The sequence below is a fragment of the Nothoprocta perdicaria genome, unplaced genomic scaffold (genome assembly GCF_003342845.1).
Source record: "Nothoprocta perdicaria isolate Ctin4 unplaced genomic scaffold, notPer1 scaffold_355, whole genome shotgun sequence".
NCBI lineage: Eukaryota > Metazoa > Chordata > Aves > Tinamiformes > Tinamidae > Nothoprocta > Nothoprocta perdicaria.
The window spans coordinates 421948-433907 of record NW_020455594.1 but is presented as its reverse complement, the minus strand read 5'-3'; the positions used below and the strand labels follow the sequence as shown (position 1 = coordinate 433907).

At 42.9% G+C, this 11960-nt stretch overlaps 1 protein-coding gene, 1 long non-coding RNA gene and 7 other non-coding genes across 10 annotated transcripts; 8 read left to right on the top strand and 1 right to left on the bottom strand.

The window, feature by feature from the left end:
* The first annotated feature begins 292 nt into the window (after positions 1–292).
* On the top strand, positions 293–3918 carry LOC112951520. The gene is made up of 8 exons (XR_003250230.1): positions 293–323; positions 1313–1356; positions 1814–1850; positions 2148–2190; positions 2524–2555; positions 2862–2945; positions 3243–3268; positions 3703–3918. It is a non-coding gene; the product is annotated as an uncharacterized LOC112951520 (long non-coding RNA).
* LOC112951545 lies at positions 907–986 on the top strand. Its single transcript, XR_003250238.1, has one exon. It is a non-coding gene; the product is annotated as a small nucleolar RNA SNORD74 (small nucleolar RNA).
* On the top strand, positions 1677–1740 carry LOC112951543. The gene has a single exon (XR_003250236.1). It is a non-coding gene; the product is annotated as a small nucleolar RNA SNORD75 (small nucleolar RNA).
* LOC112951547 lies at positions 2364–2446 on the top strand. The gene has a single exon (XR_003250240.1). It is a non-coding gene; the product is annotated as a small nucleolar RNA snR60/Z15/Z230/Z193/J17 (small nucleolar RNA).
* On the top strand, positions 2604–2687 carry LOC112951546. The gene has a single exon (XR_003250239.1). It is a non-coding gene; the product is annotated as a small nucleolar RNA snR60/Z15/Z230/Z193/J17 (small nucleolar RNA).
* Positions 3878–3940, top strand: LOC112951542. The gene has a single exon (XR_003250235.1). It is a non-coding gene; the product is annotated as a small nucleolar RNA SNORD78 (small nucleolar RNA).
* Positions 3941–5189: 1249 nt separating this feature from the next.
* LOC112951541 lies at positions 5190–5268 on the top strand. The gene has a single exon (XR_003250234.1). It is a non-coding gene; the product is annotated as a small nucleolar RNA SNORD79 (small nucleolar RNA).
* A 189-nt stretch (positions 5269–5457) lies between these two features.
* On the bottom strand, positions 5458–11646 carry HEBP2 (heme binding protein 2). Of its 2 annotated transcripts, none has more exons than XM_026044224.1 (6): positions 11582–11646; positions 9301–9385; positions 8944–9079; positions 8390–8573; positions 6160–7756; positions 5458–5905 (listed from the first exon to the last, which is right to left on the bottom strand). In XM_026044224.1, the coding sequence occupies exons 2-5, from the start codon at positions 9373–9375 to the stop codon at positions 7582–7584; spliced, it is 570 nt and encodes a 189-aa protein (XP_025900009.1). In that variant the 5' UTR covers positions 9376–9385; positions 11582–11646; the 3' UTR covers positions 5458–5905; positions 6160–7581. The 2 variants fall into 2 exon arrangements, with proteins under 2 accessions (XP_025900009.1, XP_025900011.1); XM_026044226.1 differs by having other exon boundaries at positions 8390–8555; positions 11582–11644.
* LOC112951544 lies at positions 6342–6416 on the top strand. The gene has a single exon (XR_003250237.1). It is a non-coding gene; the product is annotated as a small nucleolar RNA SNORD47 (small nucleolar RNA).
* Positions 11647–11960: the final 314 nt, after the last annotated feature.

Below are 11960 nucleotides of genomic sequence, written 5' to 3'. Positions count from 1 at the left end.
ACCTCCCGGGGGTGGGAACGGCCCCGAGCGCCGTCCCGGAAGCGAACCCCCCCCCAAGCGCGCCGCACCCCGGAAGAAAATCCCCGCCCGGCGAGCATCGCCCCCCTCCCCCCCACCGCGCCCCGCTCCGCCCCCGCGCGGGAGGGGCCTCTCCACCGCCCCAGCGTGGGCGGGAACCAAGGCGGGGCGGCCGCGTTGAGCGGGGAACGCTTTCGCGGCTGCGCGCGCGCGCGCGGGGCGCCGACTTCCGGCGCTGGCCTATATAAAGGGAGGCGCGGCGGGAGGCATTTCCTTTCAGCGTGAAGCGGCGCGGGGGTCGCAGGGTGAGTGCGGGCTGTGGTCGGGCCCGGCGCCGCTCGTCCGCGCTGCCCCTCGCGCCCGCCGCGGCGGGGCCCGGCCCGCCCACAGTGGGGCGCTGCGGGCGGCGGTTGCCCCGCGGCGGGGCGGATGGAGGAGGATGGAGCGGGATCCGGGCCGCGTGCGGAAGGGCCGAGCGTGGCGGGAGCGGCGGCCGCGCCGCAGGCCTGAGTGCGGCCTGTGGAGGCCCCCCTGGGTATGGGGCTCCCCGTGGAGCCTCGTCCGGGGCTGCTGGTGGGGCGCACGAGGCGTTTCTTAAACTGCACGTTAGTTCCTGCGTGGAAGGGGCAGCGCAGAGCGCGGTAGGGCTTTTGTGGGGACATTTTGCGGCTGTCCTTCGGTCAGCTTCGTAGTCAGAAGCTGGTGCTGCGCTGGGGAGAGCCTTTTGCCCATGAGGGAAGTGAGAGCAAYACCCCGCAGAACAGTCTGCTTGCAAATGCAGGGCTGCGGTTTTTTCTCACGTTCCTCAGCCTGGATAACAGGCTCCGTAGCATTAAAGCTACAGGCCTGAAACTTAAGAGTAGTGCAGCAGTTCATTACTTGCTATCCATGAGCCTGCACATGATGAAAACTATGTTGGTAGGGACATCTGAGAAGCTGATGAATGCCAACATAGCTGAGCTGGACATGGAGCCTCTGGTATCTGGCATGGCCGAGCGCCACGTGGTCCCCTCTGAACACAGTTAATGGCTGCAGGACTCGCTAGGTACTTACACAGTGAGACTGAAGTTGCAGAAAGTGCGGAAATGTAGTGTTACCATGTCTATACAGGCCAACTTGCAATGCTTTAAAACATGGCTAGAGATTTTTTTATTGCCTTGTGTCAGGAGAGTTGGAATTTTATTTGCAGTWTTCAACTGAGCTTAACAGGTTTTAGTTTAATGTTGTGAATTTTTCCTTCTGGCACCATGTCCAGTTTTACAAAAACAACTAATGGATCCTCTTTTTTTTCCAGATAAGATGCCTCAGATAAATACTTTCTCCTTTGGAGCAAAGCAGGTGGGCATCGCTTCTGAAATGTGATATTTGAGTTGTGAAACCCTGTGCCTGCTCTGCAGGTTCATTTTAGCAACTAGGTTGAATTTCAGGAATTTGGTAATTTAGTAACCGCTTGTAGTGTTTTTTCAGGGAATGTTCATGTTTATGCTAGAAAAAAATCTCTCATGAGAATGCACGAATACAGTAAATACTGTATAAGTTGATTACTGCTGTTTCACCATCCATAGCATTGGGTGGCTTGTTATTTGGAAAAAATGTCAGTTGTCTATTCCAAAAAGTGTTTGCAACTATTTGAATTACTGTTATGTCCTAAAATGGAGAGCCTCTGATGTACATTTTAGAGTAGTGGACAGAAGGGATTTCTGAAAACTCCGTACTGAGGCTTCTTCTGTCAGTGTTCCTCTAAAAGTCTCTTGATCGGTTCTTCTAGTGTCTGAATCTCTGCTGTCTCTTCCAGATCTGCCCTGSAAGTTGGAGACTTGCTACTTCACAAGGTAAAATCTTGTTAAAAACTGAGTGTGAAATCGGTTTGCGGCTTTTGGATCATTTAGGTAAAACTTTTCTATATAAAACTTTTCTATACAATTTCTATATCAGGAGGCAAACTTTATATTCTTGGTTGAGTTTTCCTTCTGGTGCCACCATGATGACTTTTATTTGCTACTCTTGACCAAGAGAGTGATGAGAACTTCTACCACCATTATTTACATCTGAGAGGCACAGCAGCAGAGAAAGCTCCTGGGGGTTTTGACTTCTGAACATAGATTTCACTGACTTTTTTTTCTTTCCAGGCTTTCAATCATGCACTTTGAAGACTTAAAGAAAGATAACCTGGTAAGAAACTAAATAAAATCCATGGTTTCTTGTCTGTAGAAGTGGCTTGGGATTTATTCTACTAAATCACAGAAATTTATATTTGCCATTATTTAAAGGACTTTTTGAAAAGAGGGCTTTTGCTCAAAGCTGTTGCAAGAAAGAAGTGATAATTTGGAACAAATCTTCCAAAGCAGATACAATGATGATAACATAGTTCAGCAGAATATCCTGTGATGAGCAGAGATTTGTCTTTCGCTCCTATCTGATGTATCTAGCTGTTGTGATATCCTCCCAGCAGGTCTAGCTCATGCCAAGGCAGCTAAGGAAATATTTCTTTTTTTTGTCTTGCAGGCACTGAAAGATGAAGCATTAAGCTGTGCAAGGTAGATGTTTTATTATTTGCATGAATTATATATGCCTCTGACCTATGAAGGCTGCATATGATGACAACATAGTTCAGCAGATGAGCTGTGATGATCACAGTTACTGTCTTTCGCTCCTATCTGATGCAGTCTCCGTTAATAATAATGCATATCCTCCATTAATAAACACTCATCATTGGAAGTTAATCAGATAAATAGAATGTAAGAATATGTCCTTGTGACTTTAACCAGAAACAGTGGAATCAATGTGCTAATCTCGATTCATCAGATATTAGTGCTCCAGTTGCTATAACTATCGCTTTGCAGGCTTCTCAGGAGAGAACGATGTAGAATGTCTGTGCAAGGGAAGAAACTTTCAGCTGTTGAAGAGAAGGCCTTGCTTGACTGAAGGTAACTATTTTAGGATGGATACTATGGTTGACTGTGCTGCGTTTGTGTAACAAATCTGCTATGAAACTGCATATGCAGTTCAGAAAAAATCGAGTATGCTGGAGAGTACTGGATGATAGCTTATGAAATCTGAGTGTCTGGGGAGTGTAACCATTGCTGTAAATGATGTTGAATCAGGTCTCTGATCCCTGTGAGGATAAAACTTGACTAAACACTGATACAGTCTTTCACTAGAACTGTCATTCTAGCCTGAAGGTTTATGCTGGAGCCTGTCTAACAGTAACTCTTCTTTTTCAGTTTTTCAGAGTGCTTCTGGATGTGATGTAAGTACTTGTAGCTCTGCAAGTAGAATATAAAAATACGCATGTGAAATGAAGTCTTAAGTTGGGGAGGGGGAGCTGGTGCTGTCTGCTGCTTGCATCTGATTTAAAAATAGAAGGATGCTTAAGGGGAGAACTGTAATGTAAGGTGCCCTACCTTGGCACACTCAYTTGTGTCAAACTCCTATGATGTAGTGTGCTTATGGGCTGGTTAGGTTGCTCTGATAGCAGCACTTGAGCCTTTGTTGCTCTTTGTCACACCAGCTGTAGCCTAAAGTAGATAACTGTCCAGTAGAACTGCCTGTGTGATGAGATGTGAATAAACTGACTTCAATCGTGGAGGTCTGCAATTAGCTCTATCTGACTTCAGGCTTCTGACGAGATTTTTTTTTTCTTTGTTGGTTTGTGGGTAGTTCTGACTCCTCCTTTTGTTGCAGGGCTGGAGTGGAGCTGTTGAGCCATGCAGTTGGTAGCATTGCCAGCAAATGTAAGTTGCTTGCAAACTGATCATATGCAAGGAGTTCCCTGTGGATTTTTTTTGATTTTATATTTTGGCACTCAGTTTGAGCACTCTTTGAGAATGGAAATTGTACAGGCAGGAATCTTACAGGGTTGTAATGATGTTGCCAAATGTCTGACCTGAAGCAATAATGTGGACTATTCTTTACTGAAAGACCCTGTAAGTGGCTGTAACTGTAAATGTAGTGGCAATAGAGTAATTGACTGCTTGACATGGGAGGGAATTCTAGGTAACTGTGGGTAAGTGGGAGCAGTCCTTTGTAGTTTGAGGTTTTTTGGTACTTACGTGGTGGTTTGTCACCTGAGATGCAAAGTTACTGTCTTGAGGGTTTTTAATGGGGAAAGGTGCTGTGAACAATCTGTTTAAAGTTACTTCATTAAAGTTACCAGCTGACTTCAACAAATTATCTTTATTGGATATAACTTTCAGTTSCATAATAGCTTCAGTAGAGTGTGGTAGGAGTTTTAAATCTCAAAGAGGGCCAAGTCACATTATAATGTTACACAGAAATAGCCTCACTGTAAGCTTTAAACTTGTGTAGCAGTACAGATCAAATGCACCATATTCCCAATAGTAAAAACTTGCTTGTATGCTGCTTAAGAGATCCATGTTTTGCCCTTCAGGCTTTCAAAATTGCTTGGCATTTGGCTTCACTGATCTGTAGTGGGAATAAGGAGTGTTACTGCTAAAATTCTCTCTGCCCCTCCTAGGGGAGAGTATATGAGGTAGGTTCCTTTTACTGGAGCAGAGCTGGTGAAATGTGGGTACCTCGGTTTGGCATCAGAGCATGTGCTAGTCTGTGCTTTGCATTCACAAGCACCACTTGCTTCAGTCCATGTCTGGAACCAGTAAAGACTGGGATAAGAGATGGTGATGGTAACACTGGACAGAGGGGTTGGGAAACTTGATGAACTTTGGAAGTAGTATTAGCCATGTACTGAAAAGTTATTTCATGTATGTATCGTAGATTTGCTGCAAGAAGACCTGCCAGACACTTCATAGCACTGTGCCTGTAAATGGTAAGACGCTTGTTCCACATTTATTGTAATATTCCTTAGGAATGTCACTTGCTTTCTGTATCTGAAAAGAAATAAGGGCCAGCTGCAATGTGCAGCTGTTGTGCACTGCTTGATTTGCTAGTTGATGGGCAAAGCCACCATCATGGTTCTGCTGATGCTCCGGAAACCGCCACATAGTTAAATGACACAATGGGCCTTCGCAAAGAGTAACTCTAACCTTAAAGTGTTGGAGWAATTGGGGAAATGGTTTGTCTGAATGGCTGAATTAATGCAATTACGTGATGTGAGTGAAGATGTGGCTAGTGGTAAGGTTTGAAATGCTGAGATGTTTATCTTTACTGAAGGAGCCTAAAAGTAGCAGGATGTGAAGCTTCTGTAAGGRATGTACTGTTCGTGATGATCAGTTCTTAGCAATGGGAATCTCTCTGAAGGAGGCTGAGGAGGACTCTTGCACTGAAACAGTACATGCATGCAAACTAACTCCTGAGATTTTGCCAAGGAGAGGGTTAACAATTTTTTGTTACAGGGTGATGCCCATGGGAAATGTGTGAAGCAAGACCTGCTTCTGCCTGAGGTAAGAGCAGAGCGCAGCTTCCAAACTGCAGGCTTTGATAACTGGTGTAAAGCTGCCTTTAGGGGACATGCCTGGCAGGTAGTGCTGGCAGACAGCAGTAGAATGGATCTGGTTTGTATGCCTTGAGTGTGTTCTCAGCCTTCCAGTTGTGCTTACTGTGGGGATAAACATAATGCCACTGAGTAATAATTAACTTCTKTGTAGATTTGAAGTAGATGTTGATGGGAAGAGCTGTTACAGAGCAGATGTGACTTGATCCAGACCCTGACCTTATAAGCATTAGTGAACTTCATATAGAGTACTGCTAGTGTGAACAGAAGATGTGGCCTTGATGACTTAAAGGTTTATTATTGGTTGATGCTTTCAGCAAGGGGAAGTAATAAAGAAACTGAGTTGGTGATGAGGCTGTTTCAGCGAGTACAACATTGGTAATACAGTTCAGCAGAATACACAAACATCACTCCTGTCTAATATGTGTGTCTGGGTTATGGACTGACAGTGCAACATTGCTGCACTTCAAGTAAAACCTATGTTCTGTAGCTGGTGAAAGTTCTTACATAGCTATGATCTTGGTTCAAGATAAGAGTTATATGAGGTTTGTATTACAGGCATCCAAACTCCATGTGATTGAATAAGACTTTGGGAACAGGCAGGATCACAAATTAGTAGCTACTTTTTCCTGATTCTTGTAATGTTTGTAACCATTTCAAATTTGGTTAGTATTTCGAAGACATATATCTGTACCTAAGTGCTATAATTAGATGCTCTTGTCAGCTGGAACTGAAATGTAATTTCTGAAGTGTAGTAGTTTGGTAAATACAATTTCATAAGTACAATTAAACTTGCATATTGATTCTTGCTGTTCTAAAACAGTTCTCTTCCTCAGGAAAGGACTATTCYGTCTGCAGCTTCATTAGGTAAGATCACATGACTATATTCCTAAAGAACTTGGGGAATATTTGTAGCCACTGATGAAATTTGATTCTGCCAGATGAATTGCTGTGATATCACCTATTTCCGTTCCACTCTTCTGAGGCTACAGAACTGTTGAAAGAAGCTCTTTGCAAGTATGCTGCTATATATGTTAAGCTTGAAKTTTTTTTTCCTTGATTTAGGTTGGGAGGCAGCTTGGAAACTACTGTATGAAGATGCAGAAAGTGAGTATACCTGACCACAGTAATATTGAGATCTCTTGGCTGGAACAGATGATGATTACAACCTTAGCTTGAACTCTCTCTCTGAACAGAGATGAAAATCTAAGGTCTGAGTTGTTCCCAGCAAGCTTTTTGTCAATTTGGTGCCCTGTAACAGTTCCTTTACCTGTTTTAATAGGGGGAAGATTGCAGAACAAGGGATTTACCCTCCATGAACAGCATTAAAAACCTAATGCTTTGTGGWAATACCTGATACTGATGGGAACCAATAAAATCTTGCAAACTCTGTYGTTGTGAACTGCTTTTTGATTTGCTCTTGAAGCTCCAGGCTGTTTTATGAAAGCTTCAAAAGATGATTTAGAGTAAGTGAAGGAAACAGGAGTTCTGCATAGTCTAACTTGCAGGCTGTTTGGCATATGGTTATTGCTAGCATTAAGATGGAATTAGAGTAGGCTCGAATCATGCATAGATTTTTGGATAAACTAAATACTAAGTAACATAAGATGGTAATGAAGTAGCACTTAAGGTTTAGCTCTTATACCTGTAAAGTAATACTGCTTGTGAATTTTAAAAACAAACTGAAAGTTCTATAAAGGCAAGAGGTCTGTTGTGCACCTTCAGTAGATGTATACAAAGTAAGCATAGTGTGTGGGCACTGTTAACCTTTCTCTTCTGGCTTCTCAATGTGGGGAAAAGTCAATTTTGAAGAGTCCACTCTGCATAACACTTGGACAATACATGTGTAGCACTTCTAATGAGAAATAAATTAGAGATTCAAATTGTCCTGTAATAATAATTTCAGATATGAGGTTTTTCCAGATTTTCTTGGTAAAAGGAGTGGAAATAAGTCACTTYCACCCAGCTGGTATGAACTACCTGAATTCAAGGTTTACCTTGTAAAAAAGGGCTGAGATTTTTTTTAAAGATACATCTGTCCTAGATAAAAAGCTTCTCTGTGGAAATTTAGTCTCTTCTACACTAAAGCAAGAGCTGRTAATGAGGCCTGTTTTCAAGAACTGATTAGTAGCTTCTTACTATTTTCCCCTGTATTAYTTTTTAAAATACCATACTTCATTGTGCCTGTTGAAGAGTTTGAAAGGACTGTTGTAGCCTGCTGTGTAGAAGAAGTCTTCGTGGAATAACTGGCCTCTATTTCTCAGGCTTCTAGCCAATACTTCAGCTTCCTCTGCAAATTTCTCTGGTGAGGCAAAACCACCAAAAGACCTGGAAGAAGTGAGAGGGGAGTAGAGATGTTTATACCAACTTGTAGGAGTTYAAGCTAGGGTCCAAAATGTTCCTTTTGTTTCCACAGAAGAGAGATATCAGGCTTCCCAACTATGTAGTTACTAAACTGTACAGCTGCTCAGGGATTGTGTGGCTGTTGGTACTCATTTGAAAGATGGGGTTATCAAAAAATAGTATCTAGGTGGCTAGTGGTTGCACAGAGCATGAGCTGGTACAGTCTGACTTGAACACACAGAAGGCAGAATGACCTGTCGTGTGGCTCTTTGAGGAACTACAGTTAAGGGTTAGCTGATTTTATCTCTTCTGTAACCGAGGGCATGTTCCCAAAACAAGGATGCTGAGGGCTGCGCTTGCATAAAATCCCTTCTGCACAAAACGAGAATGCTGAAAAAGGAGTATCCTAAAGCTAATAACTGTCCTCAGCAGGACACCCCAAGAACCTTTGTATGCCCATSCCAGAAGTGGACAAGAGTGATTTCTAAGTCCCCAAGCTTGGCTCATCTGAGGCTCTAGCCATTTCTCAGACATAATTGAGGAAGAATGTTCTATGCCCTTTGTTGGATCCCTTTCACCCTCCATGAGGTACTGCTCATGGACAAAGGCAGTGCTCACCTCACAAAGATAGTTGCAGCTTTTCGCTCTTCAACAAACACTTCGGAGTCACTGGGCTGTGGAGGTGAGTCCTGATGYTCAAAGGGCAAGAAGAAAGAGATCTTGAAGTCTGCACAGCCAGGCTTTACCAGGCATGTCACTGGGACAGCCATATCAATCTTGATTTCTAGAAGAAAGTAATATGCTGAGGTGTGAGTAGAGGCTGCCTCACTGCTGCTCACCAGCCTCTAAACAGTCATGTGAGGCAAGGCAATACTGCCTGCTCTTCTGTTTTCATCTGTTCCTAACTTTCTAGCTGTTTGTATGCTGACTGGGCTGTTCCTGTCATCCTTTGAGGTCCATTGAACAAGGAATTAAGCTTTTTGCTTTGTTTATCTTGGGTAGCTGGTCTTGAGAGACTGTGGAGAGAAGATGTGATGSTATGAAAGAAGATGAACGGATTAGAGCAAGAAAGGGAAACTGGAGTGTGGCCCAGCTCCTTTAATGTAATAAGCTACTCAGCTTTGTCTCTCATGTACACATCTTAACAGKTGCAAGCCAGCACAGCCTCATACCTTTCTCATTCTTCCCTTGGATATAGTGGAAGAGTTTCCAGAAGCCCTGGCGCATTGCCTCCTTCTGGGTCTCTCCCCTGATGACAGTGTTGACCCACTTKGCGGTTTCATACTGACGCAGCTCATAATCTTCTGTCTAAAAGGCAGCAAAAAAGACAGTAACTATGAGGGTGACATTTGTTCCAGCTCACCCTGTAGCCTCCCCCCCACCCTAGTGTCCCATTCCACCTAGGACTGCCCAGCTCTTGTAATGCTTCCCAACTTCTCTGTGCTCAGGTGCAGAATGCCAAATGCACCTTAGCTTGGCAGCACTCTGACTGCAGAGCTTCATTTGCACACCCAGCCCTCAGGTATTACCATGGTCTCAACTGAGCTCCACCGAGGGGACTGCAGATCCAGGGACAGAAATGTTTGCTTGAGGAATTTGATCATCTTGCCGCAGCTGAAATGCAGGCAGAATTCATTAGCCACTTTTTGATCYGTGTGGTATAAATAAGGCAGAACAAACTATCAAGCCTTTTCTGCCTCACCTCATGCCTTTTCTCAGTCTAGTTTCCAGCCTTTCAGTAAAACCTGCTACAATGAGAAATGACTGGAAGAATTCAGGCAAGAGACGGAAGCTTTCCAAAAAGCAAAGTATCTCTGATACTTTGAAAAGCCTCACTAGTTCCTTGTTACTGCTTGTTCCCAATTATTTTAACAAAAACAGAGTTAAATTCTGATAGCCCTGAAGCAGAAGAAATGGAACTGCAGCAAAACGGCTTTGGAAGCATTTGTGTCTTGGGGAATGTTGCCTTCATGCCTCTGTGAGGTGAGAGTGCTTCCTAGCTGCCCAAGAAGCTTGGGATTCTCCAAGTGGAATCCATAAGGAAAATGGGCTTCAGATGTTCAAGCACTTTGCTTCTGGATTAAAAGGTACAGTTATTGATGGATATTCTAGTAGTGCACAATTTCATTGGGTTATCTGAAAAAAGTTGATGTTTTATTTAAACCTTTATTTATTTTATTTAAAACCTTAACTGGTGCAGTCCTGTGACTTTATAGGACTTTGAGTACACGCCTACTTTCTTGCCTTCCACTCTAGRAAGGATAAGAATGAAAACATGAAAAATTCACATTGCTGCCACAAAAGAAAGCAAGCAGAAAAAATCAAAATCTGTGTATGTATAATCATATCTGGTTAAAGTTTGATATTTTAGGAGAGTCAGTAATATACTTGTCAATAACAAGTAGACAGTAATACATTCTGAGAAAGTTTCTGTTTTCTGCTAAAAAACTGTTCTTATCAAGAATTTAAGATAAGAAAGACAGCCTGWTATTAAGTTAGTTTTTATCTGGATTTTTAGGTCAGAGTTTGATAATCTATTGTCTTTCTGCAGCATGATTTGAGTGCGTGTTTGTTGGGGGGCAAAACAAGTTCTGTGGTTATTTTTCGTAACCCAAAACTCTACCCCCATCTTTAGTGTGACAATTTGTGAGTATTAAGGACATGGCTTTATAGTAAAAAAACCAARAGCTACCTTGAGCCAGCCAGTTCCTTTCTTGCCTGTTTCTTAGAGCCCTCTGATAGTTTCACATGAAGACAGAATTTATCAATACTTGCAGGCATACCCTGCTATAAGCTGTTGTTGAACACTGCTAATGCTTTGCAGTACTCTGATTTAGATGTGGCCACCACTTTTCACTTCGGAATCTACCAGGGTGAAAAGCTTTTATGAGGAAAAAAAAAAAAAGTGAAATTACTGGAACTAGTTTCACTTACAATCACAAAAATGATTTTAAGTGCACTGCAGAGAGCATTTGTATGCTGAAGRATGTCTGTCCCAGCTTGAAGTTGTAACACAATTGTTCAAGTTCAGCAGTACATTTAGCAGAACTAGTCACCAAGAACTGTTACATGGCACTGTTACTGTGCCATGTAAGTATAGTGAGCTTTACTATCTTATTCTAACATTTTTGTTTATCGTGCTTTAACGTTATGATAAGCGAGACATAACAAGCAGGACACAATTTTAYTAGAAGCAAATGTTCTATTCTGAAACTTCATATGATAACTATATTTTCTGTTAATACAAAATCAAAAATATTTCTTCATTGTCTTTTCCCTCCCTCCCTTTTTCTTTGCTACATCTTGATAGAAAATGTACTTCTCCTGATTATGCACATAAAGAAATACCTTCATCTTAAGGAAGTGAATTTTCCTTCATTGCAATGCTTGCTGGTTCAGTAGCTGCAGGCTTGCCCTGTATTTCCCTAAACCTTCCTGACTCACCTTGTGTTAAGTGCTGTTCAGATCTGTTGCAGAGCTTTTCCTGCTGCAGCCTTGTGGCCAAAACTGTTGGTGACTATACTTAAAAAAAATTCTGAATTACATAAAAGAATGCTTATGGAACAAGAGAAGAAAAAAAAAAAGGTAAAGACAAACCTAAAGTAATTCTCCAAACATTTACAGTTGAATTCATTCTCAGATCTGTAGTAAAACTTAAGTTTGGGGTTTGCATCTGTTCTTGTTTATCTTGCACCAAGCATCTTTGCWGKYWKCWTAWGMWRMCWGCAATAAGCCAGTGTAGCCAAAGCRTCCACTGTTCCACAAAGGAGTGAATTACACAACGAAAGGGGAGGAAGTAGCTGTACTTACATTTTGGAGGAGAAACTCCTTGGCCTTGTAGCTGTCACGGTCTGTGCTTCTGAGGCTGTTCACGTTACACACAGCGTGTCAGCATTTATTTTTGTTTGCTTCAGCTCCACCCWTGCCACATCCCTATTGGTGGGAGACGCTGTTACAAAAACCAGGACCTCAAAGCATTCTCCTGCACGTCTCACTGGAGACCTCCCACACGAGTACTGAGAGCCCTACCCCTGTCCACGTGGCAGCCCTGCCTCTGGTTATGTGATGTGCTTGCATAAACACTTCTGCATCCTTGTGCAACATCCACCGGCTACCCAGTACCYGACCTGCCTGTGCCAGAGTCAGTTCTCTGGCTTGGTTCTCTGCTCTCCAGGAATCACGTAAATAA